The following is a 17,645-nucleotide window of genomic DNA, read 5'->3' on the forward strand; positions in this document are numbered from 1 at the left end:
CCCAGACTGGCTCCGCACAGAGGTGGGTTGTTGTCCCAGGGTAGGGGGTAGTCCCCTGCCCTGCCTATTGTATGCAGACAATTTGGTTCTTTTAAATTACACCTTCTTGGGTATCAAGGCAATGTTCATGGTACTCTGTAAATATGCAGATTTAAACAATTTGACCATAAATATGGATAAGACCAAAATTGTGGCTGTCTCAGCTAAGAAGGTGAAGAGACCTATACTTAAGTGTGACCTGGAAATAATTGATTACGTTGAGGTGCATACATATCTGGGGTTAGATATCGATAGCACAACATCTTATAAGAGTATCGAGGTAAGAAAAAAGGTTACAGCCCATAGGATGATCCACTCTATTTCGAAATTTGTAAGGAATACAGCAGGGTATTCATTGGAGGGAATCATTGCCTTATACAAACAAAGTTTTAGCCCAACAATACTCTATGGATTGGAAGCCCTGGCCATGGCTGATTTATCATGGTTAGACATCTTAGAAGGCAGTTTCTGAAAGCAAATGTTGAGACTCAGGCCATCTGCAACAATTCAGTATATAAGACTCGAATTTGGTTTGACTTCTCTTAAAGGAGAATTGTTGAGAAGACGTGGGCTGTTATACATCAAAACCCATACACATCCTCAATGTCAACTGCTCAGTCTCCTGGATGCCCCGGTACATGGGAGAGACAGTTTTGGTCTGGTGGTCCATGACCTGTTCAAAGACCTAGGATGGTTCCCTGATTTTACCAGGGGCACACCCTATGCTACACTGAAGAGGGTTTTTTCAAAAAAAGACAGTGGGATTGGGTGGCAAATTATAGGCATTTACAGTCTCTACAGAGTTACGCATGTATGTCAAATATTGTGCATAGCTATCTGCAGCCTCAAGCCCACCTTAGACAATGCCCAAATAGGGGTATGCGGGCATTTAGGCTAAGGCTGAGGATAAATCAGCTACAGATTCTAACAGTAATGGGTCCACAGATGGGCCTTCTTAAAAAAGACGAATACTGTTTGTGTCAAAATGCACTTAGCCCAGAGACTGCCAAACATATTTTCACTGAATGTAGGACATTGGGCCCAGAATATATGACGTGATTGGGACCATTTGTTCACAATTTGGAATACATAAAGGGTGATCATTTTTGGGCTTATTGTCTCAACACAGACAGCCAAAAAGTCCATATCGCTATGTATTTGTGGTTAACTATTAAAAAACGTTTAGATAGTGTAAAGTGCACTAATGGGTTGTCTGAACGAAATGGTTGGTAATTGCTGGTAAATGCTCGGTTTTATTATTGTATGATAGATTGTACTTGTTGTAGTGTTTTACTGTTTTATTGTCATAATGGATTTGATCTGACTTGATTTTACTTGGATTTGATTTACAGCGTTTGTTATACTGTGTTTTTGATATACTGTGTTTTTTATTGTATTGTGATTTTAGTGTAATTTTGTAAAGTTTCTTCGAAACTAAACAAATAAAATGAAAATGAAATAACACTGAAAATTAGACAAGGTAGAGATCAGGTGGGTCAAAGGGGCCAAGTAGACATTGAAGATTCAGGGTGAGAGGATAGAGCCCTTGGGAACACCACATGTTGGAGGTGGTGGACAGAAAGGACCCAAGTTGGACCTGGGAGGGACAGCCCAGGAGGAAGGAGGTCAACCACGATGTTTCCACGATGGCCAGGTTCTTGCGTAGTCGATTATTCAGGATGCCATGATTGATTGTCAAAAGCAGAGGAAATGTCAAGGAGGATGAGGACAGAAGGAAGGCTGGAATCAAGATTAGAGAGCAGCTCTTCACAGGTGTTCAGCAGAGCAGTTCCCATGCCTCTGGCTGCTCTAAAGCCAGACTGATTGAAGGCTTTTTAAGGAGGGGATGCACAGGGGAGTGCTTGAGAAGGGGAAGGATCCAGTGGCTAAAGAGTCGTTGCAGATATCGGCCAAGGCTGGACTAGTCATATCATTGAGGTTCATGACTACTGTAATAATATGGGCTGCCTCTTAAAGGCGTGCTATCAAGTATCACAATTTTTTTTTAAATACTCCAGTAATCAACAGTGGCACCTTAGACAATTTAAATCCACTTTGTAAACATGCAAACTAGCCACCACAATAGGGTCCTGTTGGGAGCTGTGAGCAGCCATCTTGGAATTAATCTTTTCCATTCTGAAAAAACAGTCACAAAGTAGCAAGAATATATTGATGACTAATTGTCCGATATTGTTCACTTGAGGCTGTTTCCAGTCTAAACTATATACACAAAAACCCATAGGTCCACATTGTATCACTGTCAGGGCTAAAGTCAGGGGTACACTCGGGAGGACTGAGTCCACCCACTTTTTTCAGAGGCGGGAACTCAGTCCCCTCACCCCCAGCTAAAATGAGAAACAATGAATGTCCACTTTGAATTTATGACTTAAGGCCGAACTTGAGGATCAAACCGTAGTCCGCAGGTTTGGAGGCTGGACAATTCACCACTGCACTATATAACCCAATGAAAAATAACAACCAAATAAAGGTGAAATGTCTCATTTCGGTACTGCATGTTCCAGGGAAAACGGTTGTATTGGTTCTTGGAGTTTAAAACACGCACACCTTTTAACATTTTCAAAAACACTATTAGAAGAAAATATCCTCTCTTGGTTTTGTGTGTGTGTTGATTTTATGAAAGGCAAATACCATTCGTCCTGTGCAATGTGGGTGGTTATGCAAAGCAAATTTAATGAAATGTGCACATTCCACCTTGATATGCTAATTTCTGGTGGCGTCACATCCCATTGCGTTTGTTGACGAGTCCCCCCACTTACATTTTTAGGACTTGACCTCTGATCACTGTGACAGTGGCCAATATACCTGAACCTGAAATATATATTTGGCTGCCTCTTTTAGTGCTTATTTGGTTTACTGAGCACCTTTAATTTTACTTCAATTTTACTTCCTAGAAATGGATATGGCAAAATACATTCTTCAGATTTCCTGCTTGAAGAAATGTTGATCATCAGTTCTGTGGCTGCTTCTGTACTAGCAGTTGTTTGAGGCACCCAAACCGGGCTTTTGTACTGACCCCAATTTGTTCTTGCTGGATGTCATGAGTTTATGCGTGAGCCTCCTATGGAAGCACTTGGTGACAGGGACCATTTCATACAATCTAGGTCCAGCGTGCTAGAAAGCCAGCCTAGCCAGGAAAGTTGCATAGTTAGCAATGCAGATACCGTACACCCTAAAGTAGGCTAGTCTACATTCAAGTCCATGTTGATTCCTACTGTTGGTGGGTGATTCTAATAACAATGCCAGGGCAATTTACCTTTTAGCCATGGTCGCAAGCTACAAAATGGTATTGTATAAAATGGGGTTCTTTGGTGCAGGCTTCTATTCCGTCTCAATCCTCCAACATGCAATATGTTTAATGATCAAGTACATTTTTGGGACTGTGTCTGTGGGGTGCTAAGTGTCTCCACTGAGAAATCGGTGTCAGCCGCTTCTTGCATGGTAAATATGTTGAATCCATGGCTGCTCTATGAATGATGGTGTGCTATGCAGTTGTACGATCCTTTTGTCCTCAGGGAGGACAACACTGGAGGTTTGGGTTGCTCTAGTCCATAAAGTAGTCACGCCTAACACTTTCTACCTAACCTTGAAGGTAGTATTCCTCTTCAGGGACTTGGGGCTCTCTCTTCTAAGTGCATGCCAAACAATTTATACCTAACCTTGAAGGTAGTATTCCTCTTCAGGGACTTAGGGCTCTCTCTTCCAAGTGCAAATCGGCCCAAAATGTTGAAAATAAAATGCTGAATGCACAAAAAATGTACATTCGGCATGGGAAAAAGAATCCCATTATATCGAACAGGGATTGCGGGGGTGACCCCCACTCACCATGTTCGATATAATGGGATTCGGGGGTTGGAGCGGTGTCCCCCGCTTCCTAATGAAGGAGTGCAGCGAGGGACAGAGAAAAGGATCCTGCAGCGGCAGTCCCTACTAATTTTAGGGGGTCCAGTCAAACGTTGCAGGGGGAAAGGCGACAGGAGGATTGGGCAGAGAGGTATGTGGCTACATGCTAAGGTAAGTACAGAGTGGGGGTTGCGGGTAGGGGGAAAGCAGGATTCGAAATTATGGTAATGTGAAGCTTTGCACTTTGCAAAATTCTGCTGCAGTCTTTTCCATTTCGATTAGATCATGTACATACATCCTTGTTCTAGTAAAGGTCATGCGTCAGTCTGTTTTCTGAATTTCAAACAGACACCTGCTCGAACAAGTGTCTGTATTCACGCCTCAAGTTTTTCTCATGATTTTGAAGTTTGCATTGCCTACTAGAAAGGCGGTCTTCAGGAGACCATGTTTGGTTTAGATGAAACGCTATAAGAAACTTTGAATTTCAGTAAAGTAGTAGTACTGAATCCTGTTCCCCAAAAAAGGAATCATCCTGTGTAGGGTGTCTATACACTTGGTGATGCATTTGTATTTTTAGAACCATAGAACCAATGGCACATATTTCAGTGTGCAGGTCATTGATTTTGGTATAGAGTCAGCCAGCACCAAGTGCTTTGAAGTCATTTTAAGTAAGATAAGCTGTGGTCATCTTTCAAACATGTCTGGTGTTTAGATACCCTTGCATGTGAATTTAAGGGGGAGAGGAGGTAGGTTTCTCAGGAGCATCGATAGGCACTATATGGGACTAGTTATCAGCACTAACTGGGATTCCTTTGAACCCATACTGTGTTTGGGAGACATTATAAACTGTCTTTAAGGCCAGATCTGCAGTGGCCAAATTAATGCTCCTTTGCCAAGTCTTCATAGCTGGGGTAGAGGCAAGTGTCTACACAGCCATCAACAAGGCAGTCAATGCTGGGTTAAAAGGCAAATGAGATTATTATTGTGAACCCCAGTCCAGGATGTCATTCAGGCAAACTGGACTACTGGCTTTGTCAGCATAGTCAAACCAAAAGTGTCAACGATCTCAATAATAGTCAGCTGAAATTAAGTATGTGGCTTGTTAGAAGTTGAGGACAGCATGAATTCCAGCTGGTGGGAAACCGGAGGGGTGGAGGGGGCTGACGCAGTGTTGTTCCAATGTTATCTCCTACTAGTCTCCATCTCCAAGTCTGTCTTGCTTGTTTTCTTGGAAGGGAGATGTTCCGAAGTTATCATGTGAGTGCACCGCCCACCTTTGTGGAGTAAAACGTAAAGCTTTTTGCAAGCGTTCGAGGTCCTGTGAGTCCATGGATTGGCACAAACAGCAGTCATCTATAGCATGTTCCAGCCCAAGGCAGTAAAGGCACATTTTGTTGGTGTCTGCAACAGACATCCAGCTTGAGATTTGGCAGAATAGTAAAGAAAATATGAGAAAACGAGTCTGCATTCTTGAGCAACGTATAGAGCCCATGGAAAATAGGAATTTAGTTTATGGGGCACTAGTGGCTCCATGCACACTGATATACTGCCCCCGAAATCACATCGAGTATAATGGGTGTCCATCAGAGTGGAGTAGTGCTGCATGGTACCCCCTGGTGGTAGGAAACATTTCAGAGAGTAGCTTGCAAAAGGAGATGGATATCTAAGAAGGAGACTATGTAGAGTGACCCCATTTGAAATTAAATGTATATTTTTAAATCATGAAAGGGAATATGAAGAAGTTGACAAGGATGGCACAGTGAGCACACCACATTATAGTGCCCGCATGGAATCACAGGACTCCAATGCAGCTCAAGCACAAAAGTGACGACAGGCTTCTGCACAGACTGGCATAGGTCTACTATTTTGTGGGTTCCAAAAATTAAATGACAACAGACTATGCATTAGGCATCTGTGGTGGCGAGCTCTCGCATATACGTTTAAAATGGCCATGTAGTGAATAGCAAGGGACCTAAACATTATTCTTCAAGGCATCGGGACACTGCTCTTCAAGATCAGCCTGCACTAAGGAACTGCATACATCTTGGCCTTTATTTTTAGGACTGCTTCATTTAATTGTTTGTTTGCTTTTTTTAAATTTTTTTATTTCATTTAGTTTATACAAACATTTTGAAAAGATTTATGATCCCTCCATACACATCTTACAAAGGCAGAGAAGTAAAGAACAGTCATGCGAAGCACAGTTTGCGAAAGTCGCTCCACTCATGAAAAGGAGTAACTGAACACAAAAGCTCACACATTCTTCCTGGCAATTTCACGTCGGTTATCAGGCTGCCAGGATTTCCTCAAGTCGGTGTCTGTTTGGTTGATTTCACAGTTTGCATTTTCAACATCTCTGCCTCTCTGTTAGTTCCAGTTCTTAAATCAGTCTTAGACTGCTAGCACAGTTTCCAGCTTACACAGAAAGTTTGACAGGCCGAAGACGTCTTTCTCTTGGGTTCGCAAATTTCAACCATAGCTCTTCTCCAGATAAAGTGGAGTATTGATTAACTACTTGTCTCAAGTGCAAGGTCCTGAAGTCTTTCAAACCAGAGCAATACAGTGTGAGATGTTTTAAGGTCTCAAGGTGGTCGCTGCAGAATCGGCAACTAACTGTCGCATCCGGTTTTCGAAATCTCAGAGCCAGACTTGTTCTTGTATCAAACAGGTTGAGTCTGAATTTTAAGAGCATCCTTCGATGTCTGGCATTAGCTGTTTTCAACACATATTGCAACTGCTTTTTTTGATTTTTCCCTTCGCTTGCTGCATCTTTCATGAACTTGTGGCAATTTCTGTCGTCTACCGTTGCACACAAATCTCGTACCCATAACTTGTTTTTCACATGGTTCGGGTTGGTTTTTAAAGTTTCCAAGTCAGCGCCCATCTCAGCAAGATGGTTTTTGCATGCATTTGCCCATTTTATCAATAGGGATTCCTGATTTCCTTTCATTGCGTATCGTAGTATGACAAATTGAAGTGTGCAGTCGTCAATGATTATTTTCCTGTAGACTGACAGCATGTTCCACATCACACGTGCGTTCATAGATATTAGGTTTGGTTCATACCGTAGACACGCACTAGATATACCTTTTTGTAGATGTAGAACACGCCTCCAATATTGGTTTTCCAGTTGGCACCATAGATTCGAGGTTACTCGTAAGGCACATTCTGCTCCGTAAATTAGAGTATGCACAGTTTTTTGATTGTACTGGGCCAGAACAGGTAGCAAGGAGAATTTTCCATACTTTTTATTTATAGTCATTCCCATACATGCTAGTTGTTTGCATTTTTGTTTGGCGTTCTCGGCCCATGGGCCATCATTTATATTACTGTTAATCGACATTCCGAGGTATTTGGTCTTTTTGACACAACTCAGGTTTTCATTATTTAATTTCCAAATCGGCTTTTTTTTTAGCTTGTTTTTTGGTTCGTGTAAGGTACTTTGGATTTTGGGGGTTAATTCTCAATTTGTTTTTTTAGCACATATCCTTCTAGGGCCTTTAGCTTTCTTGTCAGCCCAATTGGTGTTAAATCGAGCAGTGCGATGTCATCTGCATATAGCAACCAATTTACGCACATTCCATTAATTCTAGATGGATGAGAGTTTACTGCTCCTATGGAGTCTCCAATGTCGGACAGGAACAGGCCGAACAGAGTGGCTGCCAACAGGCATCCCTGCTTTACACCCTGGTTTGTTTTGATTGGTTCACCAAGAGTGTGTAGTTCTTTGATAGGGTCTAGTAAATTTTCTGGACAGTTCCATTTCTTCATTTTGTCCCAGAGCATTTCACGGTCTATAGTGTCAAATGCACTGGACAGATCGACAAACTCAATGTAGATCTTTTTATTTTGTTGGATGGCTTCCATTTTTAGGAAATTTATGATTGCCAGATTTAGGCCACAACCGACACCCTTAACAAATCCTGCTTGCCTAGGGTCGTATAGTTTTGATATTTGAATCCATTTTAGCAGTTTACCCTGGAGCTGCGTAGCAATAATTTTTCCCACCACATCCAGGAGAGCTATTGGGCGGTAGTTTCTTGGATCTGTGTGTTTGCCTTTTTAAAAAATCGGCACAAAGATAGCACTCCGCCAGGTGGTAGGAATCTTTCTCTCCTGCAGGATCGAAATAAATAGAGTATGACAGAAGTCTGTCCATAGTTCTGGGTTTTGTTTTAGGACTTAATTTGTTAGCACATCGGGTCCTGGGGCTCTCGACATGCTAAGTCTTATGATGTTTCTGTATATGTCTTCTTTGTCAATTTTGATTGACCAGTCACTTTTCGAATCTAATGGTTTGCTGGGCATTGTATTTTTATTATAGAATGTATCCGAATAGTATTCCACCCAGGCCTTCTCAGACACCATGTTTTTTGTTACTGCCCCTTGTGGTGTTGCTATGTTATTCAAGTAGGCACAGAATGCGTTGGTGTTCATTTTGGCTATTGTTTCCATCATTACTTCTGCATCTCGTTGCTGCATTATGTTTGCTTTAAGTATTTAGCAATGTCTTATTCGGCAAAGTCCCGCTTTGCCCGCTACTCTCTGCTGCTCTCTGTGTGTGAATTTGGATCTTAACTCAATTATCCACAAGGCATTCTGCTTCCTTGTGTGGGCGTGCCTATAAAACAGAACTCGCGTGCGCACCGGCGAAGTCCCGTCAAGTCCCGCTTTGTCCGCTACACTCTGCTGCTCTCCGTGTGTGAATTTGGATCTGAACTCAATTATCCACAAGGTGAAGACTATAGGAGCTACAGCACCACTTATTACGAACTTTAAAGTCTTTATATATGTTATACATGCATATAATTATATACTGAAATTGGTATTTGCTTTATTGTAGGCATTCTGCTTCCTTGTGTGGGCGTGCCTATAAAACAGAACTCGCGCGCGCACCGGCGAAGTCCCGTCAAGTCCCGCTTTGCCGCTGCGTCGCGAGCAAAGCGAGCTTGGGGACAAACGTCGCCGCTTTACTTATTTACCTGATTTTGCATTTGCTAACCTTTTTTGAATCTAAAAGACCTAAGTTTTGTGACTCGGGTGGTTGATACGGCTGCCTCGTGAAACGTCATGAAATTAAATATCTACAACCTGCGGACTGGAATGCCGCCGTTTACCACATTGATGGTAGATGCAAGCTGCATGCAGGCAAAAGCGAACACAGTTCTGTGTGTTTCAACCCCTTGTGGAGTAAGTGTGGGTGTTAAAGATGGAATGCTCCTATTACCTACAGTGCCTTTGAACTCTAACTGCTCGCAGAACAGAGCAGTCCCTTGTGTCTCGACCCCTCGAGCTTCAGGGACAGGTACTGTAGTCCCCCCCCCCCGTATCCAAGTTAAAAAAGCGAGTAAATTCTCGTGAATTAATTTGCAAGAAAAACGCTTCAAACTCAAAAGATATACGATTCTTTTATCCGGACTGTGTTAATCAAAAACGAAATCCGGATTGTGTTAATCAAAAACTAAATCAACAGTCCTCCAAAGTCGATAATCAGGACTGTTATAATCACAAAAATGCAAGAAATGGATGGTACGACCGTGCATGTCTCATTATCCGACAGCACAGTCCTAAGGGGAGATTCTTTGGCCCCAAACCCAGAAACCAAACACAGCTTTTTGGCAGCTAACTGGCCTGACGAAGTGGCACTAATTGATCTGTCTTCTCCTGAATCCGATTTTTTCTTAAACCAAACTTTAGGAGGTTTGTCTTTTTCACCAAAGTTATTTTCTGATGGGGGCTGTACAAGATCGAGTTTAACATCCTCTTTTCTCCATCCTACCCCACGAAAATGCTCCCCAACAGAAAAACTTCAACCTCCTCAAAATATGTCTAAAGTGGTGGAATTAACATTGGGTGCCATGAATCTAACGATGCAAACAATTACCACTTTGTTTAATACGCTGAATACCAAACTAGATGTACAAAGTGCTCAATTATTATCGTTGTTAAGCTGGCAGGCTAAACAAGAAATACTTTGGGCTAATCAGCAACTAACTCAAGAAGAAATTCCACTGTACCCTAAGATAACCGTTGACCAGTGCTCTTCACCAATAATATTTGCTCCTGTTGTTGACTTAACTGCTGTTCCAGATCCTGTTGTTGACCTTACTTCTGATCCAAATTCTGCTCCTCCAACAACCCCGCAGAACTGGGTGGAAAACTTGAGTCTAGATCAACAGGTGGGAGACTCAATGTCCCCAATTACTGTGGACAACTCAGGTATTCTATGTTCACTCCCTTATATTGGTCAAGTCATCAGAGAGGTAACCCCGGATACCAACAAGAGTCTGGGTGGAGGGACGAATAATGCTCCTTCACAAGAACCATTTACAATATTTTGTAAAAATTCCTCATCTTCGGGAATTAAACCTGGTCTGGTTGACAAGGTAAAACAAAAAACCAAGGCGCTTGCTCCCTCTAAAAAAACGAAAAATATCAAAAAAACAGAAATAATTGCTCCGGTAAGCTCCAAACCATTCTTTAATATGCTTACCCTACCTAAAAAGCAGTCTCAGCAAATCTCATGTGCTATTACTAAAAAATATACTCAACTGAATCAACTACGTAAATTAAAGCTTGACTGCACAAACAAAAACGCTACTGTAGCAGAACCTTATGCACCATTAGATCATCTAATTCAAGCTGTTCAGAACTACGAAATTCTTGATAAGCAGCAAGCTTGCTCTATGATTCAGCCCCTACGACCAAAGCAGCAAGCTTGTTCTAAGACTCAGCCTCCATTACAAGCAACTAGTAACAAATGTGTAAAGTCACAGAGTGCTGTTAAGGAAATTACTAAGAGTTTTAAATTGAGTCAAGTTTTTACTTCCTCACTGACTCCATCTTCTGATCACTAGCTAGAGTTGCTAGCGGCTCGCAGATCAGAAATCAGAAAGGAAGTCGATGCCTATATGAGTGCCTTTACAGCTCTACCGACACTCAAAGCTCCAACCCTTGAGTCTCGAAATCATTTAGTTATAACTTCTCAGGCGTCTGAGCCTAAACGATCAGTGACTTTTAAAAGTGATCTTGACAAAAATGATTCAACTTCTGATCTATCTCTGCCTACTCAGGAGGCTGAAATTGCATCGCTACTAAATTCTTTACGTCCGATGACAAAAAATTTTGTTCCCCCTAAGGCATCATTGCCCTCTAAGAAATCCACTACAAAGTCCATCTTGAAAACAAAAGTGGATACAAAATCTCATGTTGATTTAGTGCTGGGATGTCGGCCTGCGCCACATCCACAATACGTATTAAATCGTCATAGCATTTTACAAGTGTTCTCTGACATTTCTATGTTACAGGACACTGGATCTGCTGATATTGCCCAGGTAGAGTTCTTTAATGATAATCTAGTAAGTACTGCCTGTATTTGGCTAACGTCCCGTGCTGTTAGGAATCTCATATGGGATGTGAAAGATCAATTACTAGATTTAGGGTTTATACTCCTATTAGGTCCTTCTAATTCAACTAAGGGACCACAGAGTGCCGAAACCTGGATTGAATCGGCCTCAAAAGAACTCAAATTCTCAAAGTTCTACTGAGGCTGATACACTTGCGGCTACATCCTCTAAATGCTGTTGTAATTGTGAATCCAGAAGTTAACTTCCGTGCAAGGTCAAAAATGAACGGTTTATTGATTTTGCTTCTTGGAATACGCGTGGTTTTCATCATTTAATAAACAACACGCTAGATCCTTTCATCGATTATGACGCGATTCTTTTACAAGAAACCTGGCTTATGTCTGTCCCTCTTTGGGACAACCATGGTTTACATTTTGTACCAGCAATAAAAGAGGATAAAGGTCGGCCAATGTCTGGTCTTATGACAGGTGCTAAATTATCCTCTCATACAAGCATAATATTTACATATGCTCCAAACTCTTTTTCTCAATTTACAATCATATCAATAGCAAGGACCTTGTACACAATCGTAAACTTATATTGGAATCCCAAAGGCATTGAAATTCTGAGGTTTTTAGTCGATTTGTCCACCATGTTGGACTTCATTGTATTAGCTCCGAATATCCAGCATACAATAATTGCCGGTGATCTTAATCTGCATTGTGCCCAAGAAAGGTTGGCGAAAGAAAATTCCAGACAAAGGATGTGGCAGCAATTGATGTCAAATAGAGGGTTTTGTATGCTCAATGGAAGCAAATTTGATACTGGTAAAATTGCTTACACGTGGCAACAAGGGCCTTTGAAAGCCTCAATCGACTACATTTATACAGACAGGTTGTTTTCCAAAATCAAAACTTTTGATATTATTCCAAATGCAAATAGTGACCACTGCATTCTTTCTTTCAAATGGGTAGTTGATGCTTCTCATATCAAGACTCCCTCCATGACGGTAAATGGTCATATGTCTGTTTCCAATTCGTTAAATAGAATTCGGTGGAATGAAACTAGCCTTATGAAATTTGACAATTCCTTGAGAGCAGCCTTTTGTCACTCACGAGATAGTCTTCCATCCCTTACCATTCCTTATTATGATCTCATACAATACTTTCCACGATACCAAGGCGCGTAAAACTCTGGTCCCCAAGTACACTCATATGTTTGACAGGGAAGCCCAAAATAAAAAAAAACTGTTTTTCGATCTCAAAAAAGGGAGGCTTTAAAACTTCCACTGTGCTCGAGACATGAAGCTCTTACCAAAATTAAAACCTCATATAGAAACTGGCGGCGACAACATCGCAGTAAATTGTTTCAGCGAGATGGTGAGCTAATGTTATATCTGATTCGTGACAGAAATACGACGCAAATTTGGAAGGTTTTAACTGATGCCTTATCCCCGGTACAAACAATGTCTCAAATTCAGAGTGTACCCGGAGCTAGTTGGATCAGTTACTTTTCCAAAATGTATGCGCTTCCTCCAAATTCTGTGAAAACTATCAGTAAACCTTCTTACAACCCATTTCATATTAACATCTCGAAGGCCGACATACTCTTTTTCATTAACAAAATAAGTCAATCCAGAGCTCCAGGTCCTGATGGCCTGTCCAACAAAATTTTCAAACATCCAGAACTTTGGTCGTCGATCCTGTATCAAATTTTTGAGAATATTAATAACATCCAAGAGATTCCTGTCTCTTGGAAACATTCTATAATTTTCACTATCCATAAAAAAGGTGATCGTTGTCTGCCTGAGAACTATAGACCGATAGCCTTATTGGATGCCCCTGGGAAATTATACAGTCGCATCATACTGCAAGAACTAACAAGATGGGCTGCAGCTGAGCTCAAAAGGGATCCGTTTGAAAATGGTTTTGTGGCGGGCTTAGGGATCTCGGTGAACTTAATCACGCTGAAAATGCTTAAGTCAAAATATGCCGACATAAAACCACCATTGTATATGGCATTTGTGGACTTTCGGTCAGCGTTTGACTCAGTTGACAGATTTACTTTTTCTGAAATTGCAAAATTATGGCTGTCCATCCTCAGTGTTAACCATAATCCAAATGTTACACTCAAACACAACTATGCAAGTTAGATTGTCCATTGAGGGTATTCTCTCTGCGAATATTGAAACTTTAAGAGGCCTGAAGCAAGAGTGCATTTTGGCATCGACCTTATTCAATATTTTTCTACTAGACATTGGCATTTCCTTCGAAGAAGCAATTTCTGAGGCTCCTAAGTTAGGATCTCAAAAGATCCTATGGCTTCTTTATGCCGATGATTTAGTTCTTATCTCGCAAACCCCAAAAGGCCTTCAAGATCTACTAAACAAATTGGAAACATGTTGATAATAATAATCTCACAATTAACGTGAACAAAACCCAAATAGTGATCTGCCAAAAGAAGAAAAACAAAAAAATGCTAAATTTTCAGTGGGTTTTGCAGAAGTCACCATTAAAATTTGTCTCTAGTTACAAATATTTGGGTCTGCCTTTCTCAGGTTCTGTAAAAAACCAAATATACCTAGATTCATTAAGGGCAAAAACTCTGACTTTAACATCGCAAGCAAAAATAATGCTGCACAAATATGGAAAATTCACAACATCTCATGTAGTTACCTTCTTTAACCAGAAAGTAGTTCCGATTCTTTCATACGGAGTCGAAACTTTTCTACCACGCCAAAGGGCCTTTTGGGATCTCCTGGAAGGTAAATTCTGGAAACCATTTTTTCAATTACTGTTGTGTACACCGATTTGCCTATTGAGATACGAGTTGGGTTTGATCTCGTTGTTTGCTTTGGTTGTATGGAAGTTGTGCAACTTTTATCGTAAATGTCTGCTTGGACTTAACAACACGAATATTCTGAGATCACTGGCAGTATATATGTGTTCATCTCATGATATTTTCCCTAAAGAGTGGGTCAAGGGAATCTTGAGGATGCTGGTTGAAGCTGATGTCTCGATTGAGTTGTTACTAACCAATCCAGACAAAGCGAAAAAAAAAATCTATTGGCATGATTGGGCTATTACACATCAATTATGTACAAAATATGTGGATTATGACTTCAATCTTTTTCCACCTAAAAAACTCAAACAAATGGCCGTTTATCTTATAAAGTGCCCATCCAACTTTGTACGTGTAGAAATGTTAAGATCTCGTCTAAATTTGCACTCAACAAATCAAATTCTGGCAAGACGCGGATTAATTCCTAAGGCCCAACAATTTTGCCGGTTCTGCAAAAACAGCAAACAAGTGGAAACCCTAATGCATCTAGTTGTTGAATGCTCTGCTCTTGTCAGTTTGCGAGAAATTTATTTTCGCAATATACTGCAATTATCGTGTGATCGCTCTTCTTTCGAAATCTGGACTATTTTAATTACAAACAATCGAACTGCTTTCCACATTGCACTCACAGTTCATAAAAACAATTTTGCCATATGATTCTGTGTTATAAGAGATTTGTGCATTTGTTTTATGTGGATTTCTTGGTTTGAACTTTACTTTTCTTAATAATAATTCTGTGTTATGTATTATTTATGTTAATTTATCGAAAACAGACTGATTTTGGTTTGAAAACATTTTAACTAGTTTGATCAATGAGGTTTTATATAATCGAAGATTAGTGATTTCATTTGTGTAAATGTTTTGTAATTGTTTTATGGTGTGTTGTGTAAGAAATATGCTGTAAGAAACTTGTTTCTTTTTGAAAGGTTGATTTAATCAGCCAACCAAATAAAAAAATAAATAAAAAAAATGTCTTATTCTGAGGGTCATTACTATGTGGTCCAGATTAATCAAAGGAATTTAAATGAGGGCCCAAGGACATTACCACCCTGCAATGGCCCGAGAATTGGGCATTATTGGTATCAACCTGGGGCTGACCTGAATGTGTTACAGGCAGGTGTAACTCAAAAAGGTATTTGCTGTGGGAGGCATGCAGACTGTGGAATGCTGTGAGGAAAATAATAAATAGCTGCCCACCAAGGAAATTGAATGCACGGCTCACTGGAGCCCTTCTATCCACTGGCCGGAGGAGGCAGGTCTGCTGGTATGAAGAGACAGGCGCGGCAAACAGCAGCTGTGCGAGGAAGCGCAGTTAGCAGGGGAGTGACATGGGAAAAGTAGGCAGGTGCAGCGCCCCAGGTGTGGGCAGACAGTGGTAGAGACTGGGGCTTCAGCAGCCTGGAATACAGGCTTTATCTGTAGATAAACTGCATTCCAGAGCAGGTGTATGACTGCGCAACCGTTCCAAGGTGCTTACTGCATTTAATTTTATTAAGCAAGGACTTGAGAGTCAGGGATAGAAATGTGTGGTGTTGGCATTATTAAGGTGTTCTTTGACTAATGGGGTTTTTAGTGTCTTTACAGAAGCGTAGGAATGATTTGGAGGGATCCGTTTGTAGGGTGTTTTCAAATATTCAGGGCACATTTAGGAAAGGCTCCTCGTCTAGTATTTCTTAAATCCGAGATTTAGATTGTTCCTGGAAACTTCAGGCCAGAATACATTCTCTAATGCCAACTGAAATAGTAGTCTGGGTGAACGGCCGTGTATTTTAGAACTCGCTTTGAACTCAACTTGCCTTGCAATTAACATGGACTGTGCATAGATCAGATTCTGTAAAACATTGCATGGACCACAGAACTATCACCAGGGATCCCACATTCTATACCAAGCCTTTTTCTTTGAAACTTCAACACATTGAGAAGTATTGGTTGCGGACTAAATCTCAGTTTCATGTTGAGTATTCCTAGGGTGGTAACTGGTACCACTGCCTTGCACTTTTTCTACATCTGACCAATGTTTAGCTCAGATGTTTCGTTTACATTGACATTTTGGTCTCAGCGTGTGTACCTTTCTGCTGGTGCCATCAGCTGAACTTGGACCCCTGCATCAAATGTTCAGAAATATTCTTCAGTGGAGGTCATTTCATATAAAACAATGCAACTAAAAATGCATATATTTTGGACAATAACCACAAGTAGTTAGCCCCGGATGAACAATTGGGAAATCTATTTAAGAAAGCAAATTCAATTTGAAACAATACAATTCCTCCGCCCTCCTTCCCAGAAAAAAACCCTTGAAGCAAAGGAAAAGATACCTGCTGCAGAAGAATAAAGTGAATACCAGAAACAGAGTTACTCAGGGCTTGAAGTATGTCACACTTCTGCAATCCCGAGAGGCCAACAAACATACCGTAGCTACTCTTGGCATCACAATATTGATTACGGCAAACTAGACCTTTCTGGGGTAGCAGTCTGAGGCACAGACATTTTCTTGGCTATCAAATGCAGATCACATATGGAGAACTCATCATTGATTCAACAACAAACCAGGGTGAGCTACAAGGACATAATATTAGGATACTGTCTTCTTTGCTCTTCTCTGGAGTGCTGTCCATCCCAGGTAAGGCAGCAGCCACACGGCGGAAGAGCTGGAAAGGTAGAAGAGATAAGGCAGACAGCTCAATAAGATTCTCAGATATTCATACTTTGGCTACATTTCTTTCAAACCATGCTTTCCTTTGACACCACTAATGTATCCAAGTGTTGCAATATGTTCAACTAAAGCCTTTCCTAGGAAGGGAAGTGCGTGACAGGCTCACGTTTCATACATAACAGTTCAGTGTGTGCAAGCTAAAGTAAAATGATTTAGTTCAATTTACAAGGTATCACAACAAACGCCAAGACACAGACTCATTTCAAAGCAACAGCATAAGACCACATCTAGACAGGTATACATCACGACAAATATTCCAGAACAGCATCTGGAGTTTCACCACGTGTGCTCAGTGTCCCTTTAACCACACTACACTCTGCATTCAAGAGATGGGGAGGGGGGGGGGACTTCTTCCAGTTTTGAGAGTTAGCAGCTTTAAGTTAAATCACTTTCTATTAGATATTAGGATCAAACCTAGGCAGCTAACTATTTCCATATTAACATGCCCCCTGCCGCCGTCCTGCCCCATTAAACTGCTGCAAGGCAGTTAGGGTCGTTTTGCTAATGGTGTACTAATGAGAAAGAAGACAGAAACGAGTGCGAGAAAGAGAACACTGAAATGATATCTTAGAGACAATCATTCACTGACCAATCTCTCTAGCTCAGTCAGCCCACCAGAGGAATATGTCTAAATACCATACACAGATGAGCCTTTTCCAAAGGAGGACACTACTTGTGCAAGGCTACTAAATAATACACATTGGCGTACTGAAAACTGTTTGCAATAAGGCGTGGTAGAGAACAAAACAAATATCAACACAAAGATCAGAGAGGGCTAAAGGCAGGCACTGTAGAAAGGCATCACAAAATGTCTCCTGAGCATATCCATACGGGGTACAGACCAA

The 17,645-nt window shown here is 41.0% G+C and overlaps 1 protein-coding gene across 9 annotated transcripts in view; it reads right to left on the reverse strand.

Annotated features, from left to right (window-relative positions):
- Positions 1-17,645, reverse strand: part of LOC138480737 (ras-related protein Rab-6A-like) — a 457,834-nt gene that overhangs the window by 25,568 nt on the left and 414,621 nt on the right. For all 9 annotated transcript variants that reach the window (XM_069612467.1, XM_069612468.1, XM_069612466.1 and 6 more), the window contains exon 7: positions 16,669-16,735. In XM_069612467.1, the coding sequence (XP_069468568.1) occupies positions 16,669-16,735 (67 nt within the window). The remainder of the gene's footprint in view (positions 1-16,668; positions 16,736-17,645) is intronic.

The sequence above is a fragment of the Ambystoma mexicanum genome, chromosome 5p (assembly GCF_040938575.1).
Source record: "Ambystoma mexicanum isolate Mex_15411 chromosome 5p, UKY_AmexF1_1, whole genome shotgun sequence".
In the NCBI taxonomy this organism is placed as follows: Eukaryota; Metazoa; Chordata; class Amphibia; order Caudata; family Ambystomatidae; genus Ambystoma; species Ambystoma mexicanum.